Source organism: Eptatretus burgeri, chromosome 4, assembly GCF_056783735.1.
Source record: "Eptatretus burgeri isolate ZD-2024b chromosome 4, Ebu_testis_v1, whole genome shotgun sequence".
NCBI classification, from domain to species: domain Eukaryota; kingdom Metazoa; phylum Chordata; class Myxini; order Myxiniformes; family Myxinidae; genus Eptatretus; species Eptatretus burgeri.
In genome coordinates, this window is record NC_140964.1 from 119,510,057 (window position 1) to 119,530,356 (window position 20,300).

General features: G+C 43.9%; 2 protein-coding genes across 4 annotated transcripts in view; one reads left to right on the plus strand and one right to left on the minus strand.

Annotated features, from left to right (window-relative positions):
* The first annotated feature begins 1,979 nt into the window (after nt 1-1,979).
* Nucleotides 1,980-5,305, plus strand: IER3 (immediate early response 3). The gene is made up of 3 exons (XM_085879880.1): nt 1,980-2,104; nt 3,695-3,944; nt 4,747-5,305. Exons 2-3 carry the CDS (start codon nt 3,705-3,707, stop codon nt 4,903-4,905), a joined length of 399 nt encoding a protein of 132 aa, XP_085736006.1. The 5' UTR covers nt 1,980-2,104; nt 3,695-3,704; the 3' UTR covers nt 4,906-5,305.
* A 7,462-nt stretch (nt 5,306-12,767) lies between these two features.
* LOC147028984 (solute carrier family 2, facilitated glucose transporter member 1-like) overlaps nt 12,768-20,300 on the minus strand; it is a 180,269-nt gene continuing 172,736 nt past the window's right edge. For all 3 annotated transcript variants that reach the window (XM_085879884.1, XM_085879882.1, XM_085879883.1), the window contains exon 12: nt 12,768-13,170. In XM_085879884.1, the coding sequence (XP_085736010.1) occupies nt 13,165-13,170 (6 nt within the window). In that variant the 3' untranslated portion in view covers nt 12,768-13,164. The remainder of the gene's footprint in view (nt 13,171-20,300) is intronic.

Here is a 20,300-nt window from a genome sequence, read left to right on the forward strand (position 1 = left end):
ACACACACACACACACACACACACACACACACACACACACACACACACACACACACACACACGAAAACACGAACTTTCAAAAATCCATGACTGCATATCAGTATTGAGTAATTTTCCAAAGTTCTCCGTTTCACGACCACACCTAAAAGGTGTGGCATTGCTTAAACCGCACTGGGCCATTCCACCTGAAAGGTGTGGCAGTGCTGAAACCTCACTCGTTGATCGATTAATTATCACAGATCACATACCAACGACAGAGATGTTTGCTTTTCCAGGCTTCACAAGAGTGCATGTCAAAACACCATTCAGAGGGAATGTAAAGCCAGCAGCTGTTCCTGCTTTCCTTTCCCTCGAAAGGAAGCTACCGAACTGAGTTGATGACACCCCACCTTCACTGACTCGTGGACATAAAACATCTGATGGTAATTTTCCATAAGAGAACATCCTGTATTTAGGCCTTGCTTAGTGTTAGCTGTAGGTGTATAGCTCGGTTGGGATTCGAACCCAGGCAACACAGCTTAGAGGCGAATGTGCGACAGTACGTCCATTGTTATGTCCATCCGAGGGACAGCACACACACAAACACAAGCACACACACACAAACACAAACAAACACACACACACACACACACACACAAACACAAACACAAACAGACTCAAACAGAAACACACACATACATACACACACAAATACAAACAACATGCACACGCAAACACATACACACACAAACAAATACACACACACACAAACAAACATACACACACAAACACACACACACACACAAACACACACACACACACAAACACAAACATAAACACACATACACACACACACACACACACACACACACACAAACACACATACGTATACATACACACACAAAACACACACATACACACATACGTATACATACACACACAAAACACACACATACACACATACGTATACATACACACACAAAACACACACATACACACAACACACACACAGACACACACACACACACACACACACACACACACATACGCACACAAATGCAAACACATACACACACATACACACAAACACACCCACCCCAACATGTCGCGCAGAGCGCGGGTTATGCTGGATGTGTAATAAACGGGAAGATTTGATGTTTGTAAGTTTCATTCCAATGATCCCGAGTTCTTGACGCTCCCACGTGAACACGATTTGTTCTCGAACTCGATTGTGAAAAGGAAAAGATCAAGGAAAGTGTTTTAGTTATAGTTATTGATGATAAGTTTACTTTTGATAAACGATCGAACAAAAGGTGAAATAACGTGATCGTGTTCCAAATTACACGTAAATCGCCTTCACCGCGCATCTTGGGCTGACCAAGATGGCGCCCAGTAACGACACCGTGCTCCATCTTGGGCTGACCAAGATGGCGCCCGGAAGCGACACCGTGCTCCGTGTGTTGTGAATGACAATGAGCGTTCTTGGTATTTTCAGTTCAGCGATTGACTCAGCCTGTTATCTTTCCGAGGTTGGAAAAATGAGTACCAGCTGACTGGTCACGGAGCATTGCATCAGTGGAAGAGGTTCGCTTCCAGGAATGATGCCACCCAGCAGCAACAGGCTGCATACGAGGAAAAAAAAAATACAAAAACAGGAACGGCGATTCATGGAAGTGTCACTTGGGTGTCCTGGGTCCCGTCTCTGCCGCCATTCGTTGGTGGACGTTAAATATTCCACCCTGTCCTTCGCGAAGAGCAGGCGAGTTATCACCGGCACCCTGGCGAAGTTCCTTCCCTTTGTGTGGCGAGGACTTCACTGGAGATGGAGACAAAGTCAACTTCACCCATCTGCGTCATCGTTGCTGTGGGGCTGCTGAACAGAAAAAACCACCCCCAAAAAAATACCTAACTTGTTTCCACGATCCTCAAATAGACCACGCCCCTCAAATAGACCACGCCCCTCAAATAGACCACGCCCCCTCAAATGGACAACGCCCCTCAAATAGACCACGCCCCCTCAAATGGACAACGCCTCCAGGCGCACTCTTTATATCCCGCTCCACTAGTGGTTCGCCTTCCATTCGCGTCGAGATTACCGCAGGGCACGTAGTACACCACGAGCGAGGTAAGTCTGCACTCAACACGATGATCACATCACACATCGGAAAACGATTACTTGGCGTGTTTGGGTTTAACATGTTAAAAGAACAACTGCTTGTGTTCCTGCTTTTGGGAAGAGAGGTTGGGAAGCGGTACCTGGAGAGTCGGGTGCACGAAAACCCGTGGGAACTTCATTCGAAACAAAAATTTGATTGGCCTAATTGTTTTTAAAAACTATTGTAAAGTATGGATAGTTAACCTTTTTTTTAATACCTGTGATTTCAAAAAAAGTTTCTTGTTTTTATATTTCTCGACGTGAAAAGTACTTTTTTTTTACGGCATTATTTACTGAGTTGTAATCTATCCTATCTCTCAAAGTTGTATAAACATGATGTAACACGAAAAGTTTGGCTTTGTGTTGCACAATCGTGTGATATAAGGTGCTCACGCTATTGCACACCTGCATACGGACCGTGGCAAGGGAAAACCAGTTCACCTGGTTCAGGTTACTGACGTCACGACTGAACAATGTCGACTTGGATGAGCTGCGTGTGTTTGAGGATGAGCTGGGTGTGTTGTGGACGTGGCTGTTTTGTAACCTCAAATAATTGCTCTCACAATAGTTGTCTGTTTCTCTGCCCCCTTCTTCATGAGTTTTTCATGGTTAGCCTGATTTTTTTTCCCCCCATTTTTTCTTGGTATCAGCAAGCACTCTTGGACAGCATGACTGAGCATTGAAAAGTTTAACTGTTCATATCTTTCAGTTGAAGTTATATTGATTTGTTTGTAACTTGTGTATTTGCTTTGCTCCATTATCCATGTGACCCAAATCAACCATTTAATTCGGCTTCGACATCAACGTTGGCAAATACTTTCACTTGGCACCAGTTAATCATACTAAGGCCGTGATGTGACCACACCACAAGATTGAAACAGTTAGTAAGTAGGTTTGTGTAAGCTGTCTTGATGGCGAACGAAAATCAATACTAGCCTCGGTGGTGTAATGCTTAGTTCGAGTGTCCCCTCTGAGTGTGGGAGGTCAGTGGTTCAAACCCCACTTGAGTCATACCAAAGAATTTTAAAATAGGACCACATGTTTTGGCCTTTATGCACTTCAATTTGGACTTTCTTTGCATCTCAATCCCATGCAAAGCGTTTCCATTTTTGCTGAATGTCGGGAAAACCCACATCCTCCAGGACGTTGGGAAAGCGGAAGAAAATTCCAGTGACGTGTCCAGCATGCACGCCTCGGTTTCCTTAATTCCTGTCATGTGTCATTTCCAGTAAAGTTTGCTTTCACAAAAAAAACACGACAATAACAGAGATGTTAAAACGTCGTGTAATCCAACTTGTCAATTTGATATCACATCGAGACAAAAAAAAACAATTCTGGAATAATGCAGCAACTTGAGTGGACACGGGACACATGGAAGGATAAAATGATATTCAAGATGTACAGAAATAAGTACAACAAGGCACATAATATAACATGAAAACTATCATTGTTTCTACTTTTTGGATTAAAATTTTTGTCGAACATTTTGAATGTCCTTGTGCAATATGTTATTACATGTGAGTGACCTTTAAAATGATTCCTTCCCCTCTTGTATTTTAGCCTCTTCAGAATGTCATCGTGCCTTCCATCACCAACTGCTGCCACCATGTTCACTTTCGATGTTGTGGACGAGGGCTCTTTCATGAAAATTCCAGATAACTTGCGATCTCGTCACCGTTCCTCGACAAAACCACGCCGCCGACCGCTTCGCGTGCTTTACCCATCTCTTCCAGCTCATCGTCCTTCACGGAGTCATCCTAACCCCGCTCGGCGTCTTGCTGTCTTTGTCGCCATCATCATGCTTGCACAGGTAGATATATTTTTCATCATGTACCGCATATTAAACTCGGTCCTTTTCCTGTCGGCAAGGAAGTGATGTTTATTTCTTGTTATTATTATTTTTTTGTGAGCGCAAGCATTTTGTATTGATAATGTGGAACGCATTTAGCTTTAAAGAACTCTTAAACTTTAGTGGTGATTGATGACTGTAATGGTTGCTTTTCAACGCAACTTGCGTGTACAACGATCAATTGGCCGTAGTTCTCGCACGCAAACCATAGGAGGAGCCATCTGTCTCCAAATATAATTAAATGTCGTTTTGAAAAGAAATAAACACCATTTGTACTTTGGAGTTAACACCCTTTTGTATACACAATCCAATGCTCGTGAAATAGCTTCCGATGCCACATACGTACAAACACCCTCATTTGAGTGATGAATTCAAGTTTATCAGTTATTGGCTGCCTGATTTATCGATCGGTTTTGTGGTGTTGAAACCATTCTTGTGCTAATTTGGGATCAGGATGAGATATTTTGTTCATTTGATCACACAGGGCTGAGTGAATGTTTGTCTCGTCAATACGTAACATATTCATGTGTACGAGTGAAAACAACATCGGTGTATAGGTTGCATAAGGATGCATTATTCACTTGTTTTCGTGCATATTCCACGGTAGAACTTAAATGATGCTCGGGTTTTGACAGGGTAGACCGAATATGATGGCAATAGCTTGTGTAGATGTAAACAAGGCAAAACGTTAACCTCAATATTGTCTGACGCTATATGGTATTTCAAAATGTACATTACTAAAATTGATCTTCTTTCAATACAGATTCTATTTGCTGAAGAAGAACTGCTACCCGATATGGGCACGAAACAAAGTGAAAATGAGATTACAGTTGTGGAACACTCGACTATGGATGACATCCTACCTGCTGATTGGTCTGCAAGACTGGACAGAGTTGATCACCACTGGATGGCTCCTGAGTGACTTCACTAAATGAGGAGAGAGATCTCTCCAAAGACAGACAGACTTTCAACAACAAACTTATTTATTGTTTTCAAAAAAAAAGAAAACTGTCTTAAACATTGTTTACTTGATGTTAAAACCACTTTATTTATTATACATTACTGTATTTATATTGATGTACCACCAAAGGATAGGCCTATTATGCCTTCAATATCCAGGCAGACACTGCTCTAAATGACACTTTTTCTCTCACTTATGTATTTTCTCTATTTATTTATTTATATATGTATGTGCTGAACTTGAGATTGAAATCTCTTTTGTTTTGCCATGTGGCAAATAGAAGCTCGTATTTATTTTAATTTATATCATGAAATATGGTTTTCTATTTGTGCAAATAAATGAAGGAAGTTTTTTTTTTAAACTTGCCGTACCATCTATCATCCCTCAGATCGGCAAGCAGCAGCTTCTTCGCTTTCTGCCGATCTGGATAAAATCACAAAAAAAAAAACCAACACGTGGAACATGTCTTTCAACCCTGACAAATCTCACACTCACTTTGTCTCTCCAAAAGGACTGTCTGGAACCCCTCCCCCCATCTACTTTCTCAACAATCCTCTTGAAGTTCTTTTGTTCAAACTTCTGGGTCTCACTATCTGCCATGATCTTTCCTGGGAAAGCCACATTTCCAACCTGGCCTCCAAAGCCAGTCGCTGACTTGGAATCATCTGTCGTGCAAAGTCCTTCCTTGGCCAACCTGAGCTTCTAACCACTTACAAAGCTTTCGTTCACAGCCTGATGGAGTACTGCTCCCGCATCTCATCTTTCTCGGCTTCATGCTGTGGAAACCAGGGGTTTTAGGATCATTGGTATCTCCCGCGGTGAGGCTGAGTCTTTGGGTCTCTCACTCTCTTACCGCAGGCAGGTCGGTGGTCTTTCTGTCTTCTACCGTCTCCTCCCCAGCCTCGCCCCCCTTGCTCTGTCTGCGATATGTCCCCCCCCCATATTTCTGCAGGGTGCTCAAGGTCTGCCACCAACCCCCTTCTTGTAAAACTACCAAAATCAAGAATCACTGCGCACCTTCACTCTTTCATTCCACTTTTTTTTTCCACATCTTTGGAACAAACTCCCATTCTTCCCTCCAGGTCTTCAAAACAGCTGTTCACCGCCATCTCTTATCTTCCCCCATCCAAACCCTCCTCCTTCAAATTCCCTGCTTTCCTTCCTTAAAGTCCCTGCAGTGTCCAAGATGCACACTGCAGTTTAACCCATGTTCCCCACTTTTGTGCTTCCCTCTCCCACCCTCCTTGTCTCCTCCCCTTGTTGTACGTTATTTGTGTTAGCTCTGATACGAGCCTCGACCTTGTATACAAAAAAACGATTTTGATTTTTACCATTTGGGTGCTGCTTCACAACTCACCACATGCACACAAGCTTGAACTAAGGTTTGAATCAGACTTGTCCCGAGATTTGAATTTACAACACAGAATACATTTTTTTCTGGAAGGCGCAGGCACTTTTTATTGGATAATCGAACAAATGTCAGTTGGTAATCAATTTATAAAGTGAAATCTCAAAGTGCTCTCCAACCTGAAAAGTGAACAATACGAAAATGTTATTTTTGAAAAGAGGATGTTGAGAGACATATAAAAACCATGAATGAGCTGTGTGAATTTTAAAAGGCAGACAATCGTATGAAAGATGTATAATATGAAGAATACTGGAAGGGCACTCTGTAGAGCGCATACCTCCACCACGTAATGCCTGATCCACGAGAACATATCAGGCCCTATACATTTTTGAAATATCATTCTGTACATCGTTTTTGGCCCTCTCTCTCAATGGTGACAAATCATTTTGAAAATTAAACAATTCTCATATCTAGATCTGGATCCGGATTCGGATCTTCACCCAAATTGAATCAATTCATCATGGTCACACACCCAACGTGTCCACCATGTTTCAGCCCTATCCATCTACAACTTTTTTGAGATATCGTGCACAAAAACAAACAAACAAACAAACAAACAGACAGAGATGGGTGAAAACATAACCTCCTTCACATGCGGTGACGGAGGTAAATAGACTGGAAAAAAAAGTCTTCATCCTTGTGCAAGGAGCGACCAGAAGATTTCCATTGTTTCACCAGAGGTTTCTTCTTGTTAATTTAATTGGAAATGAAGGAAGGAACCAATTTATTTTTGGTTCTAAAATTTATCAGCTATATTTAAAAAAAAATCCACATGTTGTCATCAGCCACTAAAGTATTTTGAGGAGTGGAGAGATGCGATCAAACTTCTGACGTTGAATTAGGCACCTGGCTGCTATATTGTGACTAAGTTGAAATTTATCAGGATAAAATTGATATAAATTCACCCAAGTTATGTATTTACGTTTACATGTACTGTAGAATAAGTCATCCTGAGAAAGCAAAAACAGCCAAGTTCATGTCACATTTCATGGATATTGATCCGGTAGAACTTTTAGTACAAAATGATAGGAAGTAAACAGCCAAGCTGGACATGCAAGAAAAATGTTATGGGCATGGGCTGATGTGGGCATGGGCTATAATGGCATGATTGGGCACAAATAAATGAAAGCAATGAAAAATTGGGAAATAAAATGGAGGCGAAGTTTGTAGATTTGGAACGAAATTTAACGATTTCGGAGATTAAACTAAACAGACAAAAAGACGAGATGGGAGTTAAATTAACGAATATGGAAGAGTCGTTGGACGAAAAACTCCAGAAATTCCCCAAAAAAAATTGTACACGAAATTATACCAACTAGAGGGAAGGATGTATGAGATTGGTGCCAAGGTTCAAGAAAAAAAAATCAATAAATGAATTTGGTTTGAAGAGAAATTGGAAACTGAGAACCCAAAGATAAATCAGTCTGGACAGATGGACCGAGGGATGGTTTCGTTATATCATGACCTGGATCATCATCATATTGGTGTCAATGTCGACCTGCCCTGGAAAAGATAGACGCTTCACAAGATGGGCCAGGCAGAAAGATGAGCAGGGGTTGACAAGTCACCATGGTGTGCAAGATGGCCCTCGTGGAGATGTGGTTGTACCCTGTAGGGGTCGAGTCGGTGCTCCCTGGCCCCGTGATGTGTGACCCAGAGCTCATTGTGGTGTGCGAGTCAGTGGTCGAGTCTGCAATGCGTGAGATTGAGCCTGCGACATGAGGTCAAGCCTGTGCCATGCGAGGTCGCACCTGCTGCCATACAAGGTTGAGCCTGCACCTTGTGAGGCTGAACCTGTGATATGCAAGGCCAAGCCTGCCACGATGTGTAAGGCTGTGTCCATCGAGGTGTGTGAGCTGGTGGTGGTGAGGGTTGGAGTTGGACCCCTTGGGGTCGGCTCAGCGCTCGAAGTGGTCGACTCATTGTGCTAATTTACCTTTTCCCATTGTCATAATTTCCCATGCTTTGCTTTGGGGGTATGCAGGTCAGTCAGATAATTTGTATAGGTGACGAGCAAGAGTGGCCATGATTACTAGCACGTGGACCAGGTGAAAAGTCCTTTAACAGTGTCAAAACCCTCCATGTCAGTAACCTCCCCAACATCTACAGGCCCATGCCCTTCCAACTCCACCCCTACTATGTGCCCACTTTTCAGCATTCCTCCACTTCATGTATCCTCCCTCACCCCACTCCCTCAAAGCTTCCCCCTCACCTCCTCCCCTCAAAGCATGCCCCTCACCCCATTCCCTCAAATCTTCCTCCTCATTACACCCCTTCAAAGCTTACCCCTCATCCCACCCCCTCCAGGCTTCACGCCCTTGCGCACTCCATCCCAGCTCCCATCCCACCCCTCATCCTCCACCCTCCCATATTACCCCCCCCGCCCCGTCCCGCTCCTTCTTCTCTTACTCCCCCATCCCGCACCCTCCCACCCGTTCCACACCCTCTACACCTCTCCCACTCCACCCCTCCTCCTCTTTCCCTCGCTGTGTGAACCTCAAACATCCGAGGCCTCCATTCCAACCTGCCACATCTCTCAATCCAGGACACTGCTGATAAATCCGGACATCAACTGTTTAACAGAATCATTCCTCCACAACACATCCTTGACACATTAATTCCTCTCCCTGGCTATTGTCTCTTCCACTTTGAGAGAACTGAACCATGACCTGGCGGAGGAGCTGCACTTTACATGAAGCTCTCAATTTCTCACTGTCAGGATATAAATCTTCTTCCTTCATATACTGCACAAGGCTTCAGGGTAGCTTCATTGGCTGAGGGTGCAGCTTTGCCACTGATGCAATGCCCTTTGTAGGTTCGAGCAGGGATTTTGGGATTTGGCCAAGGTGCTGGTGATAACTCACCTCCTTTTCACGAAAGACAACGTGGAATCTTTAGCATTCACCAACTAATGCCGGAAGATGGGAACGCCCAGTTTAAACGTCCATCCAAGGGATGGCACACAAAATGATGAATCACCCTGCCTGCGAAACACTGACATTACAGTTTACGATTGGGCCGAGATTCAAACCCAGTCTAGACCGCTTAGACATTAGTATGAGACCTCTATAGGCAATCCTGCCAGTACATATACCGTGAAACACCGACATTTGTGGATTCTCATTCATGGACCCCCCCCCCCCCCCGTTTTCGTTCTTCATAAAATGAGACCTGGTTCTACCTTCGCAGCCCTGTGCCTCGCATATTCGCGGTTTTTGCAGGCACAAAATCCATCTCCCACCAGCTGCGAGCATAAAATTTTAAAACCATCTCCCACCAACCGCACATAAGATGTTTGTTTGTTTGTTTGTTTGTTTGTCATGCTACTCCTCTGACAGTTATGGGCCGATTACATCCAAACTTGCTACATCGGATCACATGACCACAATTAGTGCATAGGGGAGTTTTTATCTTTGCCGGTGGTCTTTGGGGGGAGGAGGTGGAGGCAGTGTGACCACTCCTCATTTTCATAAATGGAAAGGTTGAGCCAATGAAAAAAGCCAAGAATTCACTAGGTTTGGGAAAAGCGATGATAATAGAAAAGCTCTACGCCAAGAAAACCTATAGAAAACCAAGACACCGAGGTGAACAACGAATAGCCAAGATCTTGTGAAAAAAGCCAAGGAGTGGTCACACTGGGTGGAGGGGAACACAAATTCTCCATGTAAATGTGTGTTGTGTAGCGTCGCTCCAGGTGGGAGAGGCGATTACAAGTCTCTACCATTTGGAGTCCTGCACAATATTCCTGTCCCCATGTTTTCTCGTGCAATGAGGTGTTTTGATTTACACAGCAAAAGATATTTTGAATAAGGATAACAAAATAACCCCCTCTCCCCCCAATACCATCGTTAACCGAACGTGCTATTGTTATGGATCACTGCTATTATGGTCTATATACCAGTATTATCCATGCACCCTCTTATGTTAGATGCATTGCCATTATCTGTAGTTTTATTGATTGATTATTAGGATATCGAACGCCCACTTTTGTGCAGACAAGGGCTAAATTACATCAATGAAGGTTAATTAAAAAAAAACAGCCTTTTTAAAGCCATTTTTCCCTGCTGAGCAGGGGTTAGCTTTTTGCGGGCTCCATGCAATTATGGTCCCCTTCTTGAGGCAATGTTTTATGGCCGAATGCCCTTCCTGACGCCAACCCTGGTCGCCTCTTATGACACACAGGGATATGGTACACCTATTCTAACCGGGGCATACACCGGGACCAGAACACCGGTACTCATTTTGTCGACCTCGGAAGGATGGCAGGCTGAGTCAAGCGCCTGGTGTTAATTCAGTGGAAAATATGGCTTTAACTCAGAACACTAGGATCCCAAGCCAGGCACCCTAACCACTAAGCCAACACCAGGCTGCATCAATGAAGGTGAATATGAAAATAATTTCAAACTATATTCCCCATGGCTAGTCAATTATTTGTATGAAGTTTCGTATCAATCTGTTAAGCAGTTGAGGAGAAGAAGATTTTTTTTACATCTTTTTTTTAAATCCAATATGGCCACCAGACCACGTAACCGATGACATCATACAATTAATTTGTCACTCACATCCGGTTGTAGATCAGGTGTATTAAGTGCCAGATTTTTTGTATAAGGGTTTTGATTCATCAAATTGTGGCTGGAATACCACTTCACCGATGACATCATCGTTATCATCCGAAATAACTCATGGGGAGTTGATGACGTATGCCAAGTTTCAATTTTTTTCATTGAGCCGTTTTGGAGATGCCCAAATTTTTTCCTTTAATCCAATATGACTGCCATACCATGTAACCTATGATGTCACCATTATCAATAAAATATTCTCCACAGGGAATCCCTCCTATGTTTACAGTTTCGCTTTGATCGGACAAGCGGTTGCAGAGAGAAAAAAAAAAATTAAAGCAAAAATATTGTTGCGATTTTGGAAGACCCCGGTGCGACGCATCTAACACACCAGAGCCAGGCTGCCAGAGTTGTACCAGCGGCCCCGCTGATCGCATCCCTGGAACCAATCACAATGACTGGATAGCAGAGTTCCAGCCACATTGGGTGGTTGGATCACGAAAAGCGGACATGAGAGGCGACAGAAGCGAGGGTAATGAAATCCCTGGTGGAGCAGTTCAGAAGGGAGTTGAGACCAGTTCTTAGGAGAGTTGAGTCGATTCTCGAAGGAGAGTGGAGTCCAGTTCTGAGGAGAGGAGAGAGAAGCTCAAGTGGAGTTGGTTCAAGAGGTCAGTTGATTCGAGAGCAACTTCAGGGTGAACCACGCCAAGCACTGCGCCTTGGGAACGCAAAGCACCGAGTGCTGGAAATGCAGCGGGATAGGCACAGAGCAGCAGGTGAGCAGAGCATGAAGACACGGGCTTCCAAGCCTGACAGTACCTCCTATTCACCTTGTAAAACCAACCATCAACTCTCGAGCGTAGAAAAGTGTCAACAGTGATTCTCACGAGAACTGCCTTCTCTCCCGACACATCTTATACACACATTCTACACCCTTGCATGTTCCAGTGGACGTGCCTCATTGACTCACTCAACCTGGGTTTGCGGAGTGTTAACAGAGTCCACAACAGTTATTTTCAGAACTCTAATTCCACGAACCCACATACGCTGTACCCTCCACCTGCACTTCGCACTCACTGTTCATTACCACATGAGCCATCTGGATTCACGTGCAGGTGAGGTCAGGGTCGACACCATACCACACCAACTTTGCTTCTCTGTCAATCAACCTTTCTTCTCTCCTTCTCCTAGAAAGATTGAGTGCCTGTGTGTGTACATTTATGGTAAGATGACCGACTACGAGGCTTACCTGTTAGGGGTGACATCTTTCTCTGTGTCACTGTTTTTTCTTTGTAAATACCTGTTTTTGCCTGTAGATGTGTGTCCTTGGCCAAATCTTTCATAAAGTGTTTCCAAGCTGCCCGATCATCTTTTCCTCCATTGATTAGACGGAGAGTGTAAATAGTGAATGGGAGTTCTGCCCCGCAGTTTTGTGATGGTAAGTACTAGCCAGTGTTCCAGTCACGGTCTCACTCTGCTGTTCTGACTGGTAATAATGGAGTGCTTGGAAGCACAGTCCTTATCTGGGGTGATTAATTTGCTGGGTAGGTAAAGCGGAATTTTGACGCGAGGACCCTACCGAAGTTAATCATCTCGGACTACGTCTGCGGTTGCTTAACAACCTGTCACGCCACGTGGAGTTATCTGCGGCTCATCAGTTTCACTCTGAGGTCTGGAAGCAGGTCAGAGAAGCAGAAAATTGGTATTACGAGAATCAATGCCGTGACAAAAGCTCCACCATGAAAGATGGCTGCAATCGTTTAGATGCATCAAGAAGGAATCTGGAGAAGACCGAGGATGTGCGTTGTGTAGAATAACACAGAGCAGTAAGGTTTAAGGATGAAAGATGCCACGAATGAGAAGACCATATTTTATTACTCACACACGTCATAATGTCACAAAGTAGTCTTGGTTGCAAAGCTCAATGTTGATTCTGCAACCTGAAATCAGCTGATGTGCATTTCCTTTTTGCCAATTCACAATGCACATGCTTTGATGCGTGGCAGTGTAAAACTCCTGTGCAACGTTAACACATGGTAAATGCATAATGTTCAAAGTGATATGTTGATGAATAGATTCTACCACCTGATGAGTTTAAAATTAACATCTTTTTCCAAAACAGACCTTTAGTCTTGGTCTCGTGTGGTGCTGTGTCCAAATCCTCAATTCGCTTTCTCCATCTCGGTCGCAATAACGAAAACTCTCGGCATTTCTTGGATATTTGGCTGACACAGAAATTGCTATGTGGCACTTTCACACCTGCAAGAGCAGAGAAATGCACAAAATGATGTAAATCAATACTACTGTCAATAAGTTATCCAGGGTGACCCAGAAACCACTACACATGTTTGAATGCACGTAAGAATATGTCGACATGTGAAGTTAGTTGGATAATGGTAGTCAAACTTAACCTTTATTTCCTTGATCAGTACATTTTTACGACTCCAATTCTGTTATTGGTTATTGGAGAACACTGTGACCACAGTTAACTGACATTATAGAGTGACTGTACTCTGTTACAATGCCTTTTATGTCGCAACTTTTTAAAGCACACCGCATTGCCAGAACATTCTGGGTGTCATGCCAATCCAGTGGCTTTGTGCAAAAGGTCAATGTTGAGCTGGCCAGTGGACTTATCTCATGGCCTTTTGAGAATTGGTCTTAGCGTGAAGCCTTGCAAAATACTTCATTATTACAGCAATCTGCAGGAATGTGGTGGCCATGGAAACTAATTGGAGCTGAGCGTGATTGGTTAGTGTCCGTTTAGTCTACAGTTCCTTATCTGATGTAAACAATGTAATCTGTTATGAAATTGTCCCTAAACTCCAACCACACAAATATTCTTAACTCTGCACTTTGACACAGTGTAATTCTAAGCAGAATCTGGTGAGCAAGATCGGAATCAGGAAAACGAGCCGCACGGCCATACAACCACAGCTGACGCTCACGGACTACACAGGTAACAAATGTCATTTGAGTCTCTCTCAACAACCGCTCATTGGACACAAAGTCCGACCAGTGATAGTCAAGGATTCTCCAAAGAGACCTGGTACCAAAGGAATTAAGTCTCCGTCTCAGATCCCTGGTCAGAGTTCAAGTCTCACATCCATAGAGCAAGACTGATAGCACCAAGGACTTAAAGACTCAGACTTTTCTCCTCCTGCATCGGTACTGACAGCACCACCCCCCATCATCCAGTGAACCCATTACTTCCCACTTCCCAGGCCTGATCCAAACATCTATTGACCTCTGGCTCAACACATCTGGAGACATGAATATCATTGCCAAGGTAAGTGAATATCTCTGAAACCTCAACATCCTCACCAAAAGCAGGAACAGATAAGATTGCAGCATTCAGGATGTCACTGAAAGGCTGGATCATATATCTGACCCAGGAAACCGAGAATCCCAGCGGCTCTGACTCCTCATTTAGTGCCTGGATGCCCCCCATAAGGATATCCAGTGTCAGCACAAAGATGAATGCATGATCTGCAAAATCAAGGTCAGACATCTTGACATTTCCAAATGATGCAATGCAACTTGCTCTCTCTGACATGCTCCCCAGAATCCAGTCCATACAAGCACTGAATAGTATGGGAGGCAGTACATACCCCTGAAAAACTGCAGTAACAACTGGAAATAAGTCAGAGATGGTATCATCACATCTCACAGCACTCTCAGTACCACAGTATAGTTCAGAAATCTGATCAATCAGTTTTGGTACCACCCCACAAACACAGAATACACCAGAGGGCATCCCGCCTCACTTAATCAAATGCTTTGTGGAGATCAACATAGTCCGCAAGCAGCCCCTGCTTAAACTCTCTCCTGCGTTCGGCGAGGACCTGAAAAGCAACGATACGGTCAATCATCGACCTCTTTGGTGTAAAGCCTGACTGCATTGGGCACTGGAGCTCAAGCAGATGGTGGCGAACCCTTTCAAGAATTATCCGAGTAAAACCTTGCCCGGCACTGAGAGCAGCGTCACTCCTCGGTCGTGGTTGCATTCCTGGTGATCACCCTTCCCTTTCCAGAGAGGGACAACAAGGCCCCTCTTCCACTCAGTTGGGATGATGCCTGTGTTCCAGGCATAGCACAAAACTGCGTGCAATGACATGAGTGCAGCATTTCCACCAGCCTTGAGAAGTTCAGCATGGATGCCACAGATCCCTGGAGCTTTACACTCTTTTAACTAGTTCACCACAGCCTGTGTTTCCACAAACGAAGGCAGTTCACAGCTGATTGGAGGGTCAGCCATAGGGATAATAACACCCCTGACATCCAACTCAATAGCTGGTGGGTCAGCCTGATGCAGCCACTCAAAGTAACCAGCCCCGCAGGCCTTCACCTCACACTCTGTCAATAGCTCACCATCCTCTACTCTAACTGCTGTACACTGAGGAATAGGCATGGAGGACCACAATGCACAAATTCCTCTGAAACATGGCGAGAATCACTTGACCACAGCTGATGCTCTACCCCTTCAAAGATCCCTCGCACACAGGTCTCCTTATCCACCCTCAGCAAATGTAGTGTTACGCCTCAATTCCCTGAACAGCTCAGCTCTGCCATTAAGCTTGGCTCTGCGACTCTGATCAATGGTGTTCAGTCTCCCTTCTTCTTTGCCTGACAGTGGGTTCAAAGACATCCACTGGCAAGATGAGAGGATGGTAGTCTTGAAGGCACTCCATAACTCTTAAGGATCTCCCAAAACACCCAGACCACCCAAAGCTCCACTCAGCCTGTTCGCAAACTCCTCAGCCACCATCTCTTGCTTGAGCTTGCCAACATCCAGCCTAGTCTGGGATGGTGTCATTCTCCCAGATTTGAGCTGAAACTCAAAAGTTGCTACAAGAAGCCTGTGGTTGGTATTGAGGGACTGAGCACTCCAGTAGACCCTGCAGATCTGGAGCATTCTCCAGTGACCATCAACAAGCACATACATGGTCAATCTCCTTTGCTACACCACCAGCATTGGATACCAAGCTCAGTGATGAGGCTGTGGGCGCTGAAACCATAAACCAGCCACCCTAAGTCCACGATTTCTTGCAATGTCAAGGAACTTAGTGCTATTCTGGTTCACAGTTTCAGACCCTGGATACCAACACATGCTTCATAACCATCCCTGTCAGGGCCAGTTGATGCATTGAAATCCCTCAAGACAAGAAGAGCGTCTCGCCTTTGGCACTGATAAACCACAGACTCAATAGTGGCTTGGAATGTCTCCTTCACAGCGAGATTACTCGCTTCAGTCGGAGCATATACAGAGACCAGGGAAATGACACCCAAAGAGTGACAAGACCTCAGTCTCACAATACGCTCATTGACCGATGTTACCTCAATTATCATTGGAGTCAGCTTATTGGAGATTAACATATTGCTGCATCATTTATGTTCAAATGCTGGTGCTCAGATGACAGCTGAGACAGGTGATCATCCTCTATCATCCTTTATAAGGGTTGAGGTCAAATGGCACCAAGCTTCTGTCCTGCCTCGACCACGATACTCCTCCACTTCCCTCTGTCCTCAACCAAACCCTCTCCACTCTCCAAACACCCCCACCTTACTGATATTCACCCTCACACAATTCTCCCATCTCAATCACATCTTTTCATCCTACCTTGCTCCCTCAACATATCCACTCTCTTTGCCATTCTCTCTTCTCCCATCCACACTCAGTGGCCAGCACATCTCAGCCAGCATTTCATCAATCTCCCAGTCAAACACATCTGCACACCAATCCTCTCACTCAGTTCATCCATCCTCCTTCTGTCCACCCGATTCACTGCCTCAATCCTCCTGACCCAGTTGCTAGTTGTCCTCGCAAACCTGTAGCCTCTGTTGGTGTCTCTCTGTCAGTGCCACCATTTCCAGACCATAAAGGTAAGCCAGTGTAATACATGACATCAGAACCTTCCCTTTCATTTTCCTTATCCTTCTGTCTACCATTACTCCCTCCAAACATTCACACCCACCTGAATCCTCCTCCACACCAATGCCTTGGATTTACCATCCCCAGTCACTGTTCCTCCAAGAATCTCAAACCTATTTCTCCATCTGATCTCCTTCCCCTCTAACCTAATATTCATTTATTTTATCTGCTACCTGACCCACATCACCTTAGTCTTCTCCATCCTCATCTTCAACCCAAAATTCCTCCTTCCACTCCCCCAGTACTTCCTGCATCTCTCCACCACAACAGCCAGATCGTTCACGTACAGCATCCTCATCATACTACCCCTCATGTTTACCTTCCTGCTTACTAGCTCCATCACCATGATAAACAGGAGTGGGCTGAGAGTGCTTCCCTGCATCAAACCAACGTTCACGCTTAACTACTCAGACATCCCTGGACCAACCAAAACTCTTCCCTTCATTCGCTTGTACATCCCTTCCAACAACCTAATTTCTGCTTCTGGCACTCCCATCAGTGTGACCACTCCTCATTTTCATAAATGCCAAGGTGAGCCAATGAAAAAAGCCAAGAATTCACAAGGTTTCGGAAAAGCGATGATAATGGAAAACCTATGCGCCAAGAAAACAGATAGAAAACCAAGACGCCAAAGTGAACAACGAACAGCCAAGATCTTGTGAAAAAAGCCAAGGAGTGGTCACACTGACTCCCATCCATCTCAGTGTCGCCATCACACATCTCTCTTAGGACAGCGTCATAGGCCTTCTCGAGGTCCACAAATCCCAATACAATGTTTACATGGTAATTCAACAAAAATGGACAGCATAAAAATCGACCTCATCCAGAAATACTGGACCGAGACAGTGCAGCATCAAACAGATATCTCGGAGTAGAAAAGGGCCTCCAAATAAGTCCCAAAACAAATGCACAAAACAACTAGAGAGTTCATAGAAAACGATACCCTACGCAATGCTCAAGTACATACAGTATTTCAATTTAAATAAAATAATAATTTTAATGATCGTTAAAAAAATATTCAACATTTTGTGCTATAAAAGAGGTCCAGAAGCACTCCTGAAAACCACTCCAATGAACCTTTATTTCAAATTGAAATACTGCAAAACTGCAGGTTCTTAGAAGTATTTTGAAGGTGATTTGTGTTCTACAGTCTTCAAGTACATCGTGAGATTTAAGTAAAAGTTTAAACGTGTATAAATAAACTAATTCGTGGTTTTACTACCGTTTCATCCAGACTCTGTTCCATTACCCTCTCTAACACATTGCATTAGTTATTTGTGCCTGTTTGTGTCATTTATGACATCCTAAAAAAACAGTAAGTTTCCTGTTTAGAAAGATTTTCAATTTTGTTTACCTGCCAGGCAGGCAAACAGAGTAAAAATATTATCTCACTCCTATCTGCGCTTACACGATTGGGACGTATTCAAAGCCAAAGTATGGTAAAAGGAGAAATTTGTCTTCCTATTCATGTTCCGATTCGTGTTCAAAATATAACGTTCAATTTGAACATGTTGTTCCTCAATCGTAAACTGATAAGACAGATGGATGAAACAGACATGAACCAATTGCTTAGCCACACTTTTTGCTTCGCGTACGCAGGTTGATTACCAAAAAATACCTGCATAGAATGAGGATGATCCAGAAAATGTACCTCCCCCCCCCCCACCCCCAAGAAACAAAATCAAAGCCATAAACCAATTCGCAATACCAGTGTTCTAATGCAGTTGCTGAATAATAAACTGGCCACAATCAGAAACCAACAAATTAGATATCAAAACAAGGAATTCCTCACTATCCACAAAATGTTAGACAAAAAAACCAATGCATCCCAAGAATGTACCTGCCAAGATGAGGAGGCAGCGACATGACGTAACTCAACTAAGTGCACAGAATGACAACTGTAGGATTAGCTGAGTACGTCAAAAGTTCAACAGACAACCAAATCCAATTTGAACAAACACAAACAAGAAGACAAACAGCAAGCCAGAAAAGGTAGCCCAAACCCAGCTAAAGGCCTTGTCACACCTTGACGTTTTAGCCAGCGTATGGCAAGGTATCAAAATGTATGCAAAACGCTCGTGTACGCTGAACTATTGGTGTTTTTTTCCCAGTTTTGGACGTATTCATTATGAGTTGGACGTATGCATAACATATAGTAACATACACAGAACGTTTCAATCACATATAGATAACTTATACCAACGAATGCTGAGCGTGTTGTCGGCGTTTACAACCTATGCCCAACGATAGTCTAATTTATGCATAGCGCGGCAGCGTATCGGCGACGATCACGTGGCATAGGCTATTCATAGGCTACGGCTCGACGATTCAAATCATAACCGCACTAGACATCGAAGTGTCAAGCCGCTGTCAGACCTTGACGTTTTAGCCAGCATATGCTGACGTATGAAAAATTTGCCGAACCAAGCTGGCACACGTCGAATACATTATGGGTAAGTTTTGTACACGTTAAGAGCACGCTGGCATACGTCGTAGCACGCTGGCATACGTCGTCATACGCCGAGTACGTCAACAAATTTTCAGCATGTTGAAAATTTTTCGACGTACTCGGCGTATGACTCACACGTTCCGCATACGCTGGCCATAAGTTGTAGGCACGTTACGCGATCGTTGACACACGTCGACATATGTTACTTGCAAATTACTCATAAGTCGAAACACGTCGAGGTAATGGTTAGCGTCAGTGTTCCAGACTCCTTGTTTTTTTGTATTTTTCTTCGGTATGACGGTGATGTTGACACTTCGATTTCTAGTGTGGTTATGATTTAAATCGTTGAGCGGCAGCCTATTTATTATATTATAACCGCACGAGAAATCGAAGTGTCAACATCACCATCATATCGAAGAACAAAAAACAAAAAAAAAACAGGGAGTCTGGAACACTGATGCTAACCATTACATTGACATGTTTCGACTTATGAGCAACTTACAAGTAACGTGTGTCAACGATCGCGTAACGTGCCTACAACACGTTACTCATAGGTTAGAATTAAGTTTCAGGTATGCTAAACATTACCTCAACACGTTTCGACTTATGAGTAACTTACAAGTAATGTGTGTCGACATGTGTCAGCGATCGCGTAGCGTGCCTACAACTTATGGCCAGCGTATGAAGAACGTGTGAGTCATACGCTGGCATATGTCGAAAAATTTCAAGCATGGAAAATTTGTCTAACAGCTCAAGCGTACTACGACGTATGCCAGCGTACTATGACGTATGCCAGCATGCTCTTAATGTAAACAAACTTACCCAAAACGTATTCGACGTGTGCCAGCGTTTTAGCCAAATTTTTCATACGTCAGGCATACGCTGGTTAAATCATCAAGGTGTGACAGGGCCTTAACAAAAAAATTCCCAAAAACAGGTGCGCATAGAAGATGGTACACATGAAACCGAAACGGCAACAAGTATCACGCCAATGATTGCAAAGAAGAC